The sequence below is a fragment of the Electrona antarctica genome (assembly GCF_951216825.1).
Source record: "Electrona antarctica genome assembly, chromosome: 13".
Classification (NCBI taxonomy): domain Eukaryota; kingdom Metazoa; phylum Chordata; class Actinopteri; order Myctophiformes; family Myctophidae; genus Electrona; species Electrona antarctica.
This window is the reverse complement of record NC_136794.1, coordinates 19,068,220-19,087,917: the sequence shown is the minus strand read 5'-3', so window position 1 is coordinate 19,087,917 and position 19,698 is coordinate 19,068,220. Positions and strand designations below refer to the sequence as shown.

At 41.3% G+C, this 19,698-nt stretch overlaps 2 protein-coding genes across 2 annotated transcripts in view; both read right to left on the bottom strand.

Moving 5' to 3' along the window:
* pde11a (phosphodiesterase 11a) overlaps positions 1-14,277 on the bottom strand; it is a 56,553-nt gene extending 42,276 nt beyond the window's left edge. The window contains exons 1-2 of the mRNA XM_079517979.1: positions 13,403-14,277; positions 12,692-12,850 (exon numbers count right to left, since the gene is read on the bottom strand). Of these exons, the coding sequence (XP_079374105.1) occupies positions 12,692-12,850; positions 13,403-14,158 (915 nt within the window). The 5' untranslated portion in view covers positions 14,159-14,277. The remainder of the gene's footprint in view (positions 1-12,691; positions 12,851-13,402) is intronic.
* Positions 14,278-16,905: 2,628 nt separating this feature from the next.
* Positions 16,906-18,895, bottom strand: LOC306935324 (cytochrome c-b). Its single transcript, XM_079518323.1, has 3 exons — positions 18,740-18,895; positions 17,735-17,914; positions 16,906-17,633 (listed from the first exon to the last, which is right to left on the bottom strand). The coding sequence occupies exons 2-3, from the start codon at positions 17,904-17,906 to the stop codon at positions 17,488-17,490; spliced, it is 318 nt and encodes a 105-aa protein (XP_079374449.1). The 5' UTR covers positions 17,907-17,914; positions 18,740-18,895; the 3' UTR covers positions 16,906-17,487.
* Positions 18,896-19,698: the final 803 nt, after the last annotated feature.

The window sequence follows — 19,698 nt, the reverse complement described above, 5'->3', positions numbered from 1 at the left end:
GATGCCAGAATCATTGCAAGGAAGCAAAAGCAAAAAGCAAAGTTACTACTACTATTTACCCAGGGTAACTGGACTAAGCATCAGATACTTGTTTACAGCCAGGCCCTGCTCATAGAACATTTCATGGTAGTGGTTCTATGCCTTGCTCAAGGGCACTTCAGTGGTGGTAATTTTAACGTGCCGGTCCGGGGATACGAACTGGCGATACGTCCGGTATCAAGACCGCTCCGCAAACCGTTTGGCCACCGCTGCCACAAAGGTGTTGACATGTTAGCAGTTGGTTAATACAGACGCTGTTACCAGTTCTTAACTTCTTTATTCAAAATGTACATTGATTGAGGGACACCTTCAATATCTCAGAGGCTGCCTCATTAACAGCAGCTAACAGCTTGCAAAAGCTAATATCTCCTCCCTCCCCAAAGTGTGTATCTTTTGTGAGTGAACTGAAATGAAGCAACCCTGGAAAATGAAGACAAAGAGACCTATTACATTGACTCAGAGAAATGCCTGTGAAAACTACTAGTCTCATTCTAAAGAGCTCTGCAAAAGCAGCCTCAAGGTAATTGACACCGATTTTATTGCTGCCGAGACCCAGTAAATAATAAGTGATTATGTCTGGTCAACAAAGAGGGCCAAAGTTGTGAGAACACAAAGTATCAGGCTGGAAAGGCTGCAGGTATTGACGAAGCTTTCACCTGCACATCTGACTTCATCACACAGCAGAATGAAGCTGTTATCCAAACAAGAACTGCTATAGTAATACATATGTGATGATAAGTCATACTCTTGCTCCAGTGGCTGCAACAGTGGATATGTGATGGACTGACTGTTGACAGTGTGAGGAGCATGATCACCCAAGTCACATCATTTGAACAAGATGTCTGCTATCACTGATGGTGTATGGATGTTACCAAAGCATGTTTCTTTGCTTACCACCAGTGTTCTCAAGTACCTAAAGTAATAATATTACTTTCAGTAATATTATTACTTTTTTACAGTAACTAGTAACGTAACTAGTTACTTTCACCTTTTGAGTAATAATATTACATTTACTTATGTTACTATTTGCACGAGCCTTGGTGGAACTGTGGGTTTGAGTGTTTATTTATAATGGTAGACTGGGTTGGGGTCGAGTTGCTTTGCAGGCTGCTGATCCGGTCTAGATCTATACGGAAACGATGCGCACTTGTCTGTACGTGTGAAGTATCGGATGCAGAAGAGCGGGCCTTAAACCGTTCGGAACGCGGAACAACAAACTAGTGTGTGACTTGTGTTGTTAATTAAACTGCAAGAGAAGTACAGTAAACAAACTAAACATGGAGGTGGAGGAGATATCGGCACCACAAAGCGTTTCATTCACTATACTTGGAAGTATTCGCATTTTTTTGAGTATTTCCGCGATAAAGACAAGATGAAAATGATTGTCCGCTGCAAGTTGTGCATATAGGGAAGAAGGTGTGGTTTATGAATTCATACACAGTAAAAGTCTTAGTGTTCATTTAATTCAAATGAGTGTACAAATGGAACCAAATGGAACTAAGTGTACTGTACACTATACAGTACACTTTTCAGAGTTAAATAAACACTGCAGAATAGGGGGGGGGGGACTGCTAATGTTGAAAATGCAAAGTAAGACTTTTGGGAACAAAAGATGCAAATACTGTAGATAATGTGCCCCTCGGGGCACAGGTCTCCAGTCTCCACCAGGACAGGTCAGGTTGTGGCCTCCTGGTGGCGCTATAATAGGCCAATGTGAAAAGGGTGCCATTTCTTCTTACACTTGGCAATTAGATGATTTGAGGCATTTTGTTCCAAAAATGTGTTTTGCAAACATCCACCTGTTGGTGGCGCTATAACAGGCCTAGTAGGAAAGTCTGTGAAAGATTTCACGTAAATTGCACATTCAATGTTCATGATTTGAGACTTTTTGTTCAAAATGGGCCAATCCTGCAAAATTTGAAAGCCAATGTTAGTCAATTAGGATGGAACTAGACCTGTACGTGCCCATCGCAGTCGGCCACCGGCCTACTTGGGAACGATGCAACTTGGTAACCTAATGATATACGTTGTCATAGCACCCGTCAGCCGGTGTCCCACATGGAGAACTGTGTATGTGCCTGTGTGCCTGTGTGTGTGTGAAGACTGCAAACTGAAAAGTGTATTTGGCAATCAATTCGGCCCACTGGCAGAGCCTGATTGGTTGAGCCTCAATTAGCTGAGGCAGAGGCTGGAAATTGCACAGGTGAAAGGAGTTGGCCTCATTAGGCCCACTGGCAGAGCCTGGCCCAGGTGAAAGGAGTTGGCCTCATTAGGCCCACTGGCAGAGCCTGAGCAGAGCCTTTTGTGGTGGTTCTGGAGAACCGTGGGTCCGACCGACTCGATACCGGGCACTGCACTCTGTGGGGGTGTGGAACGTGTGTGTCGAATTTGAAGTCGGTGGGTCAAACGGTTCTCGAGTTACGTGCATTACAACCGTACACGCACACACACACAGACGTGGCGCATTTATAGTAGGATATATCGGACAGATCCGGCTTTTTGTTTATATATATAATTTTTTATCCCACGAATTTGCAACCCATTTTTTCACCCAGTGTCAATTATCGAATGTAATCCTGGGCACAACACCTCCTCTGCCAACCTGGGGGGGCAGCGGACTGACCTCATACTTCCTTCTATGCATGAGGAGTCCAAGCTGCTTCTTTTCACCTGACAGGGGAGAGTTTCACCGGCCGGACGTAGCACGTGGAAGGAACACGTTATTCCAACCAGTTCCTTTCCCCTCCCTCAGGCTGGCCAGGGGGAGGTAGTTTAGAGACCAGGATTACTGCATGTTTTTTGTGAGGGTACCTACCCTAGGGGACACGAGGAGAACATGCAAACTCCACACAGAAAGGCCCTTTCACCAATCCCGCCTCTGGTATGGGCACTGATGACGCAGAGGCGAGAACACGCCCCCAGCGGGAATCGAACACAGGACCTTCTAGCTGTGAGGCGACAGCACTACCGACTGTGCCACCGTGCCCCTGGACAGATCCGGCTTGAACACATGACTATAGAGCTGGGGTCCTCAACTAGAAATGCTGAAGGTCCACTAATCATTTTTGAAAAAGACTAAGGTGGCCAGCGGAGAGCGGGGCTCTATATTTTTTAGTACAGTCACACCAAGGCAAGCTTATACAAATCGGATCCCCTCCCAACCAACCAATACTGGGGTGCAGAGTATGGAAATAAAATGTTTCACAAATATTCCCCTCCAAAAATTCACAGCAAATGAGAGGTATTGTGTTGAGGCACAAAGAACACTTTTATTTTGTCCATGTCAATTTTTTTTTTAAAAGAACGACTGACATAGAAACATAGCTTTTTCAGAAAACTGTCAGGATGTAGAAGACATTTTTAGAATCTGATCTCAGGTCAAAATGGGTTAAGCCTTTTGCTGCCGGCATAAAAGACACCGCAGCAGCGCTCAAGGATTTCCGAAAGGATTTCACGCACCATTGTGACCTTTGACGATCATTAGAGGAGACAAGATAAAGACAGCGTTACAACTTTGAGAAATCCACAGTCTAAAGGGACACTAATAATATGTTAATGACGTTTAGAAGATTTAGAACACTTTCCTGGGGTCTTTATGTGTGTAATAATGTGGTTTAAGATATTTTAGATTTTAGCAGTGAGCCCAGTATCTCTGATGTCATCGACACTGGGTTCACTTCTTACTTACTCATTTGGTACAAGCACCAAAATGTTAAGGCCCACCCTTAACATTTTCACAGAGACTCAACGCAAAGATTTCCTATAAAGTAAGTAAGATTAAGATTTAGAGAAGATATTTACAGCTCTAGCAGTGATTCTCAACCTGTTTAAAAGGACCCTCAGTTTGACATGTATTAGTCTACGGATAACTTAGAAACCTAACTTAGAAACCTGACTTAGAAACCGTGACTTGGGATCAAGGGTTCACTTCTTACTTACTCATTTGGTACAAGCACCAAAATGTTAATACCATTGTGTTTTCTTCATATTATTATCGGTCTTTGACATTTTAACATTAGGAAATGTACTTAGATTCTCCAGAGAAAAAAAGTGTAAATGCCTAATGTTAAATGACACCACTAGCTACCGGAAGGGGGCGTGGAAAGGGGGCTGTGAGATAGGCCTATTACTGGGGGCGAGGAAAAAAAAGCAATAAGTAAAGTTGTGTTTGTTCCTGCCAAAGTGTATGCTTAACTTCAGCTCAACAGTGAGCTAAACTCCAAATCCCCATAGAAAGAATGACAGAATCGTGATGTAAGATTGTTCCTTTACTGAGTGGTTCTTCATCTTTTACAAGGTCATGGAGTAAAAACTGAAACAAACATAAAATACAATACAACATGAGATGTTGTCCTGTTCTTTTTACAGTAGCTTGTAAATACAATTATTTTGAATCCAACATTACCATGAAATGCTCTTTTTCTTATTTTGTTGGTATTCAGACAGCCAGCAATGGGTAGAAAATGGGTTCCCAAAAAAATGTAGTCTCTGTGACACATCTAGGGGCCGCAATCTGCATTCAAAGATGTTCCTAGAAGCTTTGTCATTGGTCGAAAAAACCCGGTCGCAATGACTAACCAATCAGGAAGCAGACAGGCAAATCGACCAATGACAAAGCTTCTAGGAAAATCTTTGAATGCAGATTGCGGCCCCTATGGTTGCGTTCGGAAATGCGCACCGGGAATGTGGTCAGTTTGTTGAGTGTGGTGGGCGGTGACGTCACAGAGTGTGTTCAGTCAGTGTGCCTTATTTACGAACGACCACAGCTGTGACGCATTCACACCGGACAACCCCAGCTTCAGGGTAGGGTCGCTCAATGCGGGCACTCGGCACACCCGGTGCGCAGCGCACTGGATTTTCGAACGACAACGCACCGAGTGCACTGAATAAACGAACGACAAGAGAGCACACCAGTGCGTTCAGGGCGCATTTCCGAACGCACCCTAGATGTGTCACAGAGACTATATATTTTTTAGGAGTGTTCTACCCATTGCTGGCTGTCTGAATACCAAAAAATAAATAAAAATAAAAAGGTCATTAAAATGTTGACATATTATTGCTTTATAGCAGCTTTAACTAAATTATGCAAACATGAAATGTATGAAATTGGTGAGAAGGAAAAGCATCACATTGTTGCACACAGAGAAGAAGTGGAAGTGTGCTGCTTCTAACACAAATTATGTTTGCAAGCCCACACAGCTGATTATTATCCAGTGCAATCATCTAAACTCACACACCTGCCTTAACTAATGTCACTGTGACATTAATGTCACAGTGACATGTTCTCAGCCTCTCAATATAGGTACTTAAGCCATTGTAGACAACATAACAGCATACAATACAAATCACATTATAAGACAAGACAAAAGTAATAGTGTAACTATAGAGTAATAAGTAAAAAATTACTGTTTAAGAGTAACTTTGACATCACTGCTTACCACTACTGCTGCAGGCAAAAATTATATTTTAATATTATAATCATATCTGGTTAGGACTCAATCTCCTGACACAAGCTGTGCCTGGAGAAGAAAATATGTGCCTTTACAATGTGTGGCAAAACCGTCCTCAACATGATCTCTCTATGTCGTCCTCAGCCTTCCATGATAATGACTAATACCCATTGCTCAAATGTTGTCAAGTATGCTGATGGCACTGTGACGATTCCAATGTGACTCATGAACGTTTGATCGTCTGTTATTATTGGAGCACTCCTGAAAGTGTTGCCTCATATCATATGGAAATGGCCTGAAAATAAAAAAATACCTCACTGTACTGTTGGAAAGTTCCATATTTATATGAACCAGGTCAACATCATCAACAGCTGCATGAACACATGGTTTGCAAAGGTCATCTTGGCAAAAGGTTGTGGCTTTCCTTCATTGAGCATACCCTGCACCTCAAGTTCAAAAGCTATTCCAAGGTGTTGCATAAGCAGCAAGGCAGATTTGTTATTCAGTCATAACCGCAGTATCCCAGCAGGTATATCATTAATACAGAGGGTCTGTCGATTTACAGTAAATGTATTATGCGTGTCTTAAGTACCAGGTCTTATTACTTAACTTAAGACCTGGAGGCGTGGTCAATGCTGTTTGGCCACTCAGAATAGCCAAATGGCATTGATCACGCCTCCAGGTCTTAAGTTAAGTAATAAGACCTGGTACTTAAGACACGCATAATACTGTCTCCACCAGGCCGAAGGCATGGGGAGAGAGTATGTTTTGCACTCCGGCACCGTAACCCAGTCAATGCCAAATTTTGCACACACACTCCTCTGGCCCAACTTTTTCAGAACGGCCTGTTATAGCGCCACCAGGAGGCCGACTTTTGAAAACACACATTTTTGGATATTACTCCTCCAGATTCTGTCCAAAAATCCCGCAAATCGTTACACACTATCTCTATAGTCAGGTGTTCAAGACGGATCTGTCCGTGATGTTTCATATTCCATCACGAATTGGCTAACATTGGGCCACAACCTGACCATCACTGAGTATGATGTCTTTCACCCCGCTATATTTACAGTACTATTATTGCTCTGCAACTGTATCTTAGCTGCCTGGCTACAGAATTACCCTCACATGATTAACACATTCAGACCGTAGGATGTGTGGAAACATCATATGAAATACAACCGATGGATCCAGAAGACGTGTACATACGTCCTAGCGCTTTTTCATTGATATCAATAAAAAAATAAAAAATCGTATTTTTTTCTTTTTTGGGGGGTTGGCCTCTCTTTCTTCACCATACTACACCATGCGTGCTGCCGTTCACTTCCTTGTTTACGGCTCAGAAAGAATGGCCCGTCTCTAATCTAGGGAGCTCTACATGGTTTTGACCAGATGGGCATACTAATACTTCTGTCTTCATTTCTGACTTCAACATGCCTCTCGTTTAGAATATTAATGCATCTAGAGAGACTTTATCGTAATCATTGCGAGGTAAGCAAGCAACATCATGCATCCCGTTTTTTGTACGGAACGGAAGGGGGGGGTCGTATCTTATCAAATGGTTTGGAAAAACCATTTGTTTCATTTAAGACTAGAAAAGTGAGCACAGGTCTCCGCCAGGCCGGGTTGCTGACCCAGGCCCTGGCCCTGCAAACTTTGGTCATAGTTACTTGGAATACATCTTCTTGATCACATGATTTATGTGTACCTATCTGTGTGAGTAGGAGTAGTAGCAAAAAGTGTGTTTTAAAGAAAATGTTATCTGCCACAAAAAGGTCCTATACGATGCGTCATGATCCAAAGAATCCAGGGGGAAAAATGTTGATTGTACATGTACAACCTACGGTCCAAGAGTTATAGGCCAAAACGGGAAGTGGAATGTTGTAGCACCCACCATGATGAGATTTGAAAAATGTGGGATGGAGGTTCTTCCCTGGCTAGGCTTAGTGGGAATGTATGTGCTGCTGTGCATATGAGAAATCAAACAGAACCATCTTGATCACATGACTATGACTATAAAGATCATGTGTCCCGATTCGTGTGAAATTTGGTTAAACTCTGAAGGAGTAATATCCAAAAATGTGTTTTACATAAGTCGGCTTCCTGGTGGCTCTATAAAGCGCAGCAAGGAGGGAGTGCGCATACAAAGTTTTACCCAGATCGGTGCAGTTAGGTAAAAACATGAATCGGCCAGTTATTGCACCACCATGAGTTGAAAAGTGACATTTCTTCCTCAGCCTAGTGGGAATGTGCGTGCAAAATTTCACGGAAATCACATTCTGTGTTCAGTGTGTTGATGATTTGAGGGATTTTGGTCAAAACAAAGAACTTCTGCAAACTTTGGAAGCGAATCTTAGCCAATCAGGATGTACTATGAAAACACGTGTTTCGTTTAAAGGGCGTATGACACCGTCCGATAAAATCATTATGATACTGTACAAAAGTGTACATCAACTCATCAAGTACATCAAGTGTGATGATTCATGCAGCAGTCTGGGGCATATTGGATTTATCACTTTATCACAAAAATGTGTCAACTATGTATTGCTTATAATATAGACATGATGCAAATTCCACTGGTATGTATTTGTATTTATTTTGTAGGCTATCAGTTGCATTCAGAGCTGAATTATTAGGACACTCAGCGTGTTGACAGACTTAGCCAAAGTTTCACGTAATGATTAAAATAGACTATCATGCCTTAATGTCGCTGCATGGGCACATATCCGCTTCCATTGTGTCGTGGTTTTAATTTATAATAATGTAGGCTACTTTATATTGATCACATGAACGCCACACACAAATAGCCTAATAGGTCATTTGGTGAGGAAACAGCTGGATGAAATATAGCTTTTCCGACGTATCTAGAACAATGATTAATCCAAAAACCCTCAGATGAACCCTCAGTAACCAAAACAGGCAAAATTCTGGTCCGGTATGGATGAAATCTGTGTACGTGTTCATTATTCCATTTGATTTCCAAATCCGATGTAGCGGGACATTTTCTCATGAACATTATCAGATTTAATTTTTTACCTCTGCAAAGGTGCAGTGCACAATTCATCAGTAGAAAGGGCTTGCCGCTTTTATAATATCCTTGCAGAGTTTTTAGCATTTGGTTGTGATGTTGAACTGTATAATTAACATACTTCTGATTATACGTGAGAGTAACTATTTTAACTTTTACAGTTAACGTTCAGCAATGAGTGAAGGAATCAGGGCCAAAATAAGCTGATACAAGTTGCTATGCGGTGCTTCCCGACCTGGTACAGACCGTTTCGTTTATATATAACTCTATGGTACCGACGCACTGTTAGCTTGAAGATCTGTCCATTTCGGAGCGACAAGTAACATCATCATGTTAGTTTGCGGTTACCATTTATGGAGGTAAAATGGGCAGAGATGTTGCACTACACACGGTGAAACCGTGCCAAACGCTTGGGAAATAGCGAGTCCCCGTGACTGTGAGGCAAAAATGAGCTACAGCCACGATACGCACAAATTAAGTTATGAAGCCATTACTTTGGTGAATGACACGTCAGATTGAGCATACGGATTATACACTCATTTACGCACTTAATTTACACCTGGTCATAAATTTCTTTGGTGAATCTGGCCCATTTGTTAATCTGTGCATATAAAATATATATTTCCCCTCAAATATCTTAGTTTTACTAACATTGTTCATGTGAAATAGTTTGTTTATGCTTATTTATTGAATTTATGAGAAACTAATTATATTTGAATGACACGGTATATTTGCATCAATTGTAGCTGAACCAGTACAGTGTAACTAAAATCAGTATTAATTTATCAATTATATTGATTTTACTACGTAGTGTGTACCACAGGGTATTCTTGCCTTTCAACTGCTGGCGAAGTCACAGCTGAAAAATATCAGACCTTGTCTGAAGTGAGTGGTGCAACAGCACCCCCTGTTGGTACCCTAAACATACATACATACAGACAGACAGACAGACAGACAGACAGACAGACAGACAGACAGACAGACAGACAGACAGACAGACAGACAGACAGACAGACAGACAGACAGACAGACAGACAGACAGACAGACAGACAGACAGACAGACAGACAGACAGACAGACAGACAGACAGACAGACAGACAGACAGACAGACAGACAGACAGACAGACAGACAGACAGACAGACAGACAGACAGACAGACAGACAGACAGACAGACAGACAGACAGACAGACAGACAGACAGACAGACAGACAGACAGACAGACAGACAGACAGACAGACAGACAGACAGACAGACAGACAGACAGACAGACAGACAGACAGACAGACAGACAGACAGACAGACAGACAGACAGACAGACAGACAGACAGACAGACAGACAGACAGACAGACAGACAGACAGACAGACAGACAGACAGACAGACAGACAGACAGACAGACAGACATACATACATACATACATACATACATACATACATACATACATACATACATACATACATACATACATACATACATACATACATACGGACGGACATTGCTGGTTCTAGGAGTGGTTGCACCACCCAAAAATAAAAACTGTACTTCACTGCGCCATTCCCTACTTTAAAGGAACTTTTTAATTCCCCTTATTCTATAGCGCAACCAGCTAGGAAACAAAACATGGTCCAACAACGTTTCCATCTCTTTGGAAACATTTTTCTTTTTCTATTCTTTTTTCATATACCTGTTTCCAAACTCCAAAGTGTTCTATTTAATAGCTTCAATCTGCCCTACCTCTCTCCTTACCAGCCCATAATCCCTTTCCATCTAGTGCTGCATGATTCTTGCTCAAATGTGAATCTCAATTTTCCTCCACAAGAATTGAGATCATGATTCTCACACGATTCTCATTTTTGCCATAAAAATATGTATTGTCTTTAGTCTGTACTTGCTGAACATTACTACATTCAAAATGTGCCACCTGGAGCCAACTACTGTGGCTTTAAACAGACAACGTCAAAGTGCTTGACTTAAACCTCTCTTAAAGTCTCTCTCTTGCAGCAAAAACAAAAGAGTAGCTAACATGAATTGGACAGCCAACTAGTGCTTCACGATTCCTGCTCAAATTTAGAAATGAGATTGCATAGGTGACTGAATCTAGATCTTTTTTCGATAAATCGTGCAACAATATTTCCATCCTGCATCGTTGAGAAGCCTTGAAACCAGCTCTGTCTCTCTAGCCTCAGTCATCTTGGTTGTGTGTGACTCTGGTTGGGTGTGTACACTGAATATAATATCGCTGCATATTTATACATTGTTAAATTGCATGAAATCGTTTATCAATTTAACAGCAAATGTGTCTGTAATAGAGAGCACATAATTGAGAGATTGAGGATTCCACTATTAGTCTTTCTAAATTATGTATTCAGTATTGAACTGTACTGGCAGTCTTATTAGAGGAAGAAATGTACTACTATTACCAGTGAATAATGAAGGGGGGGGGGGACAATAATGAAAGGCCATACAAAATGAAAGACAACAATAATGCAAGGTCTACAGTCTGCATTATGAGGTCAGCTTATTTGCATTTAACAAGTTAAATTGCCATATTCTTCCACTGAAGATAATGAGACAATGCAATTATATATGAGTTGAACCATTATCCCAGCTCCCCAGAGGACTCAAATCCTGCAGAGTATCAACACAACACAATTAAAATGGTGTGGCATTTAGAACCTGCCGTATAACATGTTTAAGTACCCCATGAGGTCTCAGGATGTTGGAGAGCAGGATTTACTTTCATACAAGCAAAGTGAAATCTCTAGCTGATATGTTATTACAGTATCATCTGACGCTTTGGAAAATTATATTCCTTTGAGATCTTTCAATAAATGCACTGCTGCAACTTCTATGCATGAACCTCTACTGTGTTCTCGAACGCTAACATTGCATTTCATTACTAATTCAGCCGTAGCCATCCCAAGCCATAGTGTGATGCTAATTCAATGTGAAACGTGCACTGAAAAAAGAAAGAAAAAAAGAAATGAAAGGAAACTGTGTTTGTCATCTCCATTATTAACAGTGGACTTCACTACGCTGTGCAATTTTGGCTCGTGCAATCTAGCAACAAATACAATACAAAAATATATAAAAACAGTCATTTGCTAAAAGTGATACCTAAATATTTTATTGATTATGCATTGTACTGATGATATTTGCTATATTTATTTGCTGATGATATTTGTCCATTGATGTAGTGGCATGGCACACAGTACATTGACCTAATGGGATAAATTAAGGGACTGGGATTTTTACTGTACATGGACCTGAATATATTAGCTGAAGCAGGGTCGTCCATTACGTGAAATGGTGTCTTCTAACCAACTACTGAATGTTGTCACAATCAGTGTCAAGAGTCCTGTGTACCCTCCCTTTTATTTGGCGGGGGTGGGGGCTTTGGGGGTCAACTGGTTGCAAAACATGATACTGTACACACATATTGACTGAGCCAAAATAAGCACTCATTAGGAAGCAGAACATTCCATCAGGATCAATGCTACAATAGATGTCAGGCCCCCCACCTACTACTTTGCCAGGCTATTTTCATTCACATAGAGATCTTTGTCTTGGTTGTAAATGTCAGCTGGGCTCATCTGTTTACAACCACACCTGATTTACAGCGCAGTAACATCCTAAACCTGTTGTCAGCCAGTCACGTGCTACAAATCTACAGGTCTGGAGTGCAGACATTGGCCATCTCTGATCTCTGGGCCAAACCGAACACGGAATATATTTGGAAATAAAGGCCATCTTATCTAGTCTGGACAAATACCTAAGTGAGATCAATATGATTCTGATGACTTTTAACTAACAGTTCATTAAAATCCCAGATGTGGTTGTATCCAAAGTATCACCAGATGCCCTATGTCGGAGGTGTTTAAAGACCATGCAGGGTGCCTTTTGACCGTGATACCCACAATTTGTGTAAGACATGCAAGAATGAATTCCATCCACACACTTTTCTTTATACCTGGTGTAAACTTGTGATATGACAAAATTATGGTTATGTGTTCCTGTATGCTGTGCTTTCCTCTACCACTGTAATTAAAACTCAGATCAAAAGATGGTGCAAAACTAGTACTACTATTCTACATATTGAGAGTATGTCAATGATTCTGCAGTGGTTTCATTGTGTCTTTCTGCTCATAATATAACATAATAATTAATGTTACCTTCTCATCGTCCTCAGTAAAGAGTGCTCCACTTGAACTTTTGTTGATGGCCTGAGCAACTCCAATGATTTCTCCATCACTGTTGTGAATGGGCATGCACAAGAGTGACTCGGTCTTGTACCCTGTCAGCTTGTCAATTTCATCACTGAAACGCCGGTCCTGAAATCCATGGGGATGAAAAGTTGAAAACACAATTGTGTGTGGTTGTTTAAAAATATATTCTATGTTTAAAATCACAGTCAAGTCAATTAAACATTTTGACAACAGATCACGCTATCTGCTGAAAGCATAGGCTATCACAGCATCCTAATCTTTGTAAGAAGAATTAGGCTACTGCAGAGCTGGCATGTCAAAATGACAACACCAGGAACATCATATTAGTTTGTTAGGTCAGTCAACAAGTTTGGCAAAAGACTCCAAATCTATAATTTGTAGGCTACAATATCCCAGTAATGCCAATGACAGTAAACACTACTACTACTGGGATATGGATTATCATTTTATATAATATTACTGTAGACCTAGATTTATTTTACCAGCACTTCTGACGTCTTGGCCTGTAAACGTTTCCACGCAGCCCTGTAGTAATCTGACTACAAATATATATATCTCGCACGCGCGCGCGCACGCACGCACGCACACACACACACACACACACACACACACACACACACACACACACAGTAAAAACGCACGAAGTGGAGCACACACCTGATAGGCATCAGGAATGTTGACTGTCTCGCCATGTTCCGCAACATATCCAATTATTCCCTTTCCCCATGGAACCTGAACTTCATCCGAATTACTCATGGAAGGTAAAAATGTGATGCCTGCATGCACATCAAAGAATTTTGATACCAGTGTTTTCTTGTGGGCCGGTCCCTCCACTAGGAACAAGGAACAGCGGTCTGCATCAACCATAATACAAACAAAAACCAAGATTTTGTAACTGAGACTTGTTAGATCCAAGTCATTTGATATGTCTTTGACAAGTTCCAAAAAGAACTCTCGTTCATTGTGTTCTTTAAGGTAATATTTGAAATCAATGGCCGTGGATGGGTACTGAGGGATGTTCACTCGAGACTCCAGGAGTGCGCTTAGGATATGGGCAGTGGTAGGGGGCAGAGAGCTGGCTTTTCTCAGCAGAGCTCTCCTTCTCATGCTTGTCAGTGGTTCTTGCGCCCTGGAATTGCATTGCTCATCGTAGGTCCTATTTGTATGGATAGCCTTTGACCTGGCGAAAGTTTTGCGCAGATTCCCTGCTCTGCTGGCCCAGCTGTCCTTGCATGCGATTGTCTTCTCCGGCTCCGCAGCCGCGGCTGCTGGAGGTTTGCTTGACTGGTGATTCTTGAGCCATTTTTCTACCATACTCTGCTTCCCCTTTCGGTTCAAATAGTCCTCGAACAACTCGGGATGCGTGTCCAAAAAACTTTCTACGTCAGAGAAGACCATATTTGACACTGCCATTGCTTTTCTTCAGTTTGTCCTCAGTGAACCAAATCCATGAAGTTACGCGAAGTAATCTCATCTATAATGTTTTATTGAGCATCAAAATATTAATAATCCTACGGCAGCACAACTTAAGATCCACATCGAATGAAACTCCCCCGAAGCTCAGCTGGTTTGCATTTCGTGGGGAAAGGGTCTCTCGCCGTGTCCCCAAACATTTCTACGTTGATGCTGGTTTATTATACTTCGTGAAATGAAAGCGAATAAAACGTAAAATGAAACGTGGAGCAAAAGAAAGCAAATATCACAAGAATCCACTACCTTGCATAGATGAAGTATCGCACATCACCGTCGTGTGGCTCTTCTTGTGTGCAAATGACGTTGGCTCAGCTGTGGTTGGCGCGGTCCTGTTGACGCTCGCTCCGTCACACACACGCTCATAGGCTCCCTCAGGACTAGAGACCCTAAAGAGACCCTCTGTGGTAGTTGTTTAACTGGTTTGCTACTCTTCTCCCTCCATGAGAAAACGTCTGAAGTAAAATAAAGTAACGGACCTTTAAAAACAGAATTAGTTATTAATCCCATTTTGCTTAATTAAGACATGAGACTCGTAGAGTGAGTCGTATACGTTGCAGGTGCGCTAGGATTAGTTCCGAATGAACAGCTGTGCTGAAGGCTTCTGATCTAGACTGTGAATTATAAGGGTCGCAAAACGTTGTTTTTGTTTGGCACATGCGTTTCACTTTTGCACGTGTTGGTGTTTCATCAGTGTAAGTACTGTTGCCACTTTGTAAACACTAACAGTCTTCCAAATGGAGCTACACTTGCGGTAGTTGATTTAAATTGTTTTTACGTTTTTTCCCCTACTCTAGACGTCACCTACGCCTACTGTAAATTAATATTCATATGTAGGCCTGCCCTAGCTCTGGTCCATAGCCACTATGGACCATTGCTAGGCCTGCCCTAGAGGTTCAAATTAAACGGAGCTAGCCATCAGTGCCTACGGGACGGGTACTTGACTATGCCTCTGACACGAGACTGATTACACCTCAAAACACATACATGAATAATATGATCTAATAAAATTAAATCGCATTGCCCAGCGCCCACACTGTACATCATTTGGTGTTCATATATACAATTGGAGATGTAAGTGCAGTCGCGGTCTCTTGACGCTAGAGGGAGTTAGACTCCACCACATCGAATGAAGTACAGTAAGTTGCCTTCAAGCTTTTCTAGTCCAACCATTTTAGTTTAAACTTTAAACCCTTCTATTCTATATGTAGCGGTAGCCTATATAGAACAACAAAGCACCAAGAGCTGCGCAAAACATGCTTTATAATAAAGCCTAAAACATGCTTTATTATATTCCAAGCAAAGCGATATGATTTCATGAGAAAACCATCCCTAAAGCTATAGGAAGGAAAAACAAAGCTCTTTAATAGTGGACTTCAGTAGTGATGGTAAAAGTACTCACATTTCTTACCTATCAAAATTTACTTGAGTAAAAGTACAAAAGTAGTGACATCAAATACATATACTACTTAAGGCTTAAGTACTCAGTCATAATGCAGAATGTCCCATTACACAGGATTCGAATGTATAAAATGTAGGCATATACAAAAAAATCACACCCGTGTGAACTGAGTGGGATTGGGGGAATCCCCCCTCTCTCTCTCTCTCATTAGCAGGCAACAGTGCAATACTATCTGTCTGTTTCTGGCAAAACAGCGCCCCTACTGGTACTCATGAGTCACACATGAGTCACACACAAACATAGTCACAGGTCACAGACATTGCTGTTCCTTGGAGTGGTTGCACCACTCAAAGATCTTTTGAAAATAGCAGATCTACAAGCTCAAAACGCATCACCATGATGTAGTGGAGTAGGCCTATTGAAAAATGGTAATAGGCTACTCCAGTAAATTAAAAGTACCTCAAAATTGTAGTAGGTCTACATGCAGTACTTGAGTAAATGTAGTCATCGTCACTGCATGGATTTCAGTACTTATGATTGCTTGGAACCAAGTGTCAGTTTGCCGGTGTCTATAGTGTCATGTAAATGAGTGCTTCATTCAATTAATGGTAAATCCTGACATTTTCCCCCCAGCAAAAAGTAATCCAAGGCTATAACTCAACAATATTCCTTAATTAACACCAGAATATTTTCCAACTGCCAAGAATTTGTTCAATATTTGAAAGTCTTCAAAATAGTTGATTTGATTGCTATATTGACGCTGTTGCATTGAGACGCCCCCATGTAAATAGAATATCAATCAGCTACACTAGCTCTAGTAAAGATACAATAGTAGAAGTAAAATAAAATAAGGTATTGGGACCTCTCCATCATCATCATCATGCTTCGACTGTCATCGAGATCCTAGATGCCACGTCTGTCCGCCATTGCTGCTCCCAGTTCTTGGAATGCCAGTCCTGTGTCCCTGGAGATTGTGTCAGGATATGTATGAGGCCTGGTTCCTCTGGATGATTGGGGGAGCCACCATAGCAGGATATCTGATATTACTTGATCCTTGGAGTGGTAGCAGTGACCAGCAAAGATCGCTCTACAACGTGCTACGGTTATTGGGATCTCTCCATAAATAATCATATGAACCATGGGTCAGTTGTGATTGACTGGAGGTCAATCATATATAATATCAGGTTAGATGCCAGTGCAGGGCTGAATCATCATGATCCAATATGCAGCTGAATCACATGAGGAAATGTTACTCATCTCCAAAGAACTTCAAGGCAATTAGGCAAAGCACATAGCCATTGTGTACATTTATTTCACTCTGCTGGAAAAGTCAGACTGATAAATTAAGACAGTTGAGGTATGCATGCATAAGACATTAACCAAATTTGGAGCAGAGACAGAACCTTGAAGGCATATTCGTAGACATTGAATGATACATTTCAAAATGCAGATAATGAAACCAGTAACGACTGAAGAAAAAATAAAATCAGATGACACTTGCAAGTGCAAATATCTTCCTACACAGCTTTCATTCACTACATTGTGGAATACACAGTATATGGTTCAATTCAATAAATTATATTAAAGGCACCTGTTAAACCAGGGAATATCATTTACTCCATAAGAATCATGGAGGAACGTATCAAAAAAAAAAAAGAGAGAAAAAAATACAGGTGATAAATATGGAAACTTGTGTTCAATCATGTCTGCAGTTCTGCCTCGTATTGAAAGTGAGACTACAGAATCTCAACCTCACACCAGAAGGCATATAGTGAAACAGCTAGAAGTATCCTAGCTTCTTAAAATATTTGTTGTTATCTGTACGGTTTACCAAGAAAAGACAAAAATTGTTAAGACAAAGTTGAGTGTTCTATGAAGTGGCAGATTTCAGGTATGCTACAACATCTGCTCGGTCATTCTTCTTTTTGATGCCAGCAAAGATCATTTTCGTTCCTGGAATGTATTTCTTGGGGTTCTCCAAGTAAATATTCAGCGTGGTTTCGTCCCAGACGATGCCTACAAAGGTGAGAATGAAGAGAAGATAGTTCAGGATAATGATAATGAGCAAACCAGCATGGCAAATATATTCTGACTTGACTGAGCTGCCTTATAATTACCTTTGCTTTTGTTGGCATCCGTGTAAGAATACCCCTCTGCCTGCCCCGTCTTGCGTCCATACAGGCCCCACAGGTTTGGCCCGACCTTGTGTTTCCCACCATCTTCCACTGTATGGCACTGGGCACACTTCTGGACGAATGACTTCTTTCCTTTATTAATGTCACCCGGCATGGTTCCCTCTGTTAGAGCAAAGAGACAGTAATTTCAATGAATTCATAGAGATGATAATATGTTTAATATCTGTCGATATTAAGCCAGGCAACAACTGGTGCAATTGCTTTGTAAGATTGACTACACTACACCAATGGAAAGGTTATGATTTTTAAGCACTTTGGTACAACTTGTATGTGCTTTATAAATAAACGTGACCGAAGGGACGGGTACAATTTAAACATTTTCGTAATGAGGTTCTCATTCCACCACGAGAGGTCTTTACTAGTAGATTGCGCAACCAATGCATCTCTCCCAAGGACGTGGGCTACAGGGCTAGTAGTCATAGCTATAGTAGAGTATGGAGCAGAGCTAGGCTAATAGCAGGCAACCGTGTTCTCTTAATGTGTTTAAAAACTTTCCCCAGTACGAATAATGTAACAAAGGAAATACCTATTCAAAATACATACAGTAGGAGATCACATACTACCTTTTGAGGACACTACACCCGTGAGTTTCTTCGGCCAAAAAGGGCGTCCATAGAGTTTTGAATTAAGGTTGTAATCGTAAAATTAAGTGGTAAAGGATACCCTTAAAGAGCAACGGGTACACAATGAATTGACGGGAACGTCAATTTACAACGCCCGGATGGAATTTCGAAATAAAACAGAAGAAAATCTGTTATATTTCGTTGCCTTTCCCACTCATTTCCCAACTCATTGAACCCACAACCACGTTTTCATGGAGGTAACGGTAATACCCGGCAAACATGAAATGAAGACGTTTGAGGTAGTTCTTGTCGTCCATGAAAACGTCGATACTTGAATTGAAATGCCATTGAACATCATTCTTACCTTTAAAGTGTATATTCCACCAAGTTAGTGAGAGTTAATCCTTTAGTTTCTCTCTCGGAACACCGGCAAATGATTCACAGTCACACCAAGGGCACTTCCTTTAGTACGCGACACCAAAAGTTACTCCCGTTGATGACGTAATTCCGTGACAGCCGGCCACATGACCTGTTTCATCATCCTCGGAGCATTAGGGCACGTTCGGAAATAGCGCACTGAGCGCACTGTGCAATGCAAACTAATAGGCCAGTGTGCTCCGGTGCGGTAATTCCGAACGCACCCGATATCTAGTTACGCAAACTGCGTTCACTTCATGGGGCCAGTCCAATGGTGGCTCTCCTACATAGACTTCTATTGAGAATGGGGACAACCAACTGGGACAAGTCCTGGACCGAAGTAGGCAGAAATGCATTGGACTCAGGCAACAGCCCAGCTTTAATGATCTTAAATCCCTTTAGATTGTTTTGTAGTAATAGTACAACATAAACATTAAAGAGACTTTAGTTGTTACTGTACAATACTTTAAAACAGTTGGCATGTTGCACACATGCAGCATGCTTAAAATAGCTCTTGTTTGCGCCGCCCTCGTTGAAACAATGTATTTCCAACTCCAGCTTGTCTCAGTTCAGGCTGCATGAACAGCGCTCGAGCGCTCGGTTTCTGCCCCCTCTATATCGTAACTCTTCTATTAGATGGCTCTGATGATCCTTGGCTTGAACGCGTCATAAAGATCAGACCTACAAGATCAACGCGCGTTGCATCCGCGACGCGTTGTGAGCTTATAGATCTGCTATTTTTCAACACGTGACGCTGTCGCCCATAAGAAGAATCGGCTTTAAGGTTAAATGATTATATATAGTGGTTGTTTTCATTTTAAAACGTCTAGACTCTAGATATCAAACACTTGATTATCTGTTATTTGCTTTCTTTCAATATTTGTCATTATTAATTCACAATACAAA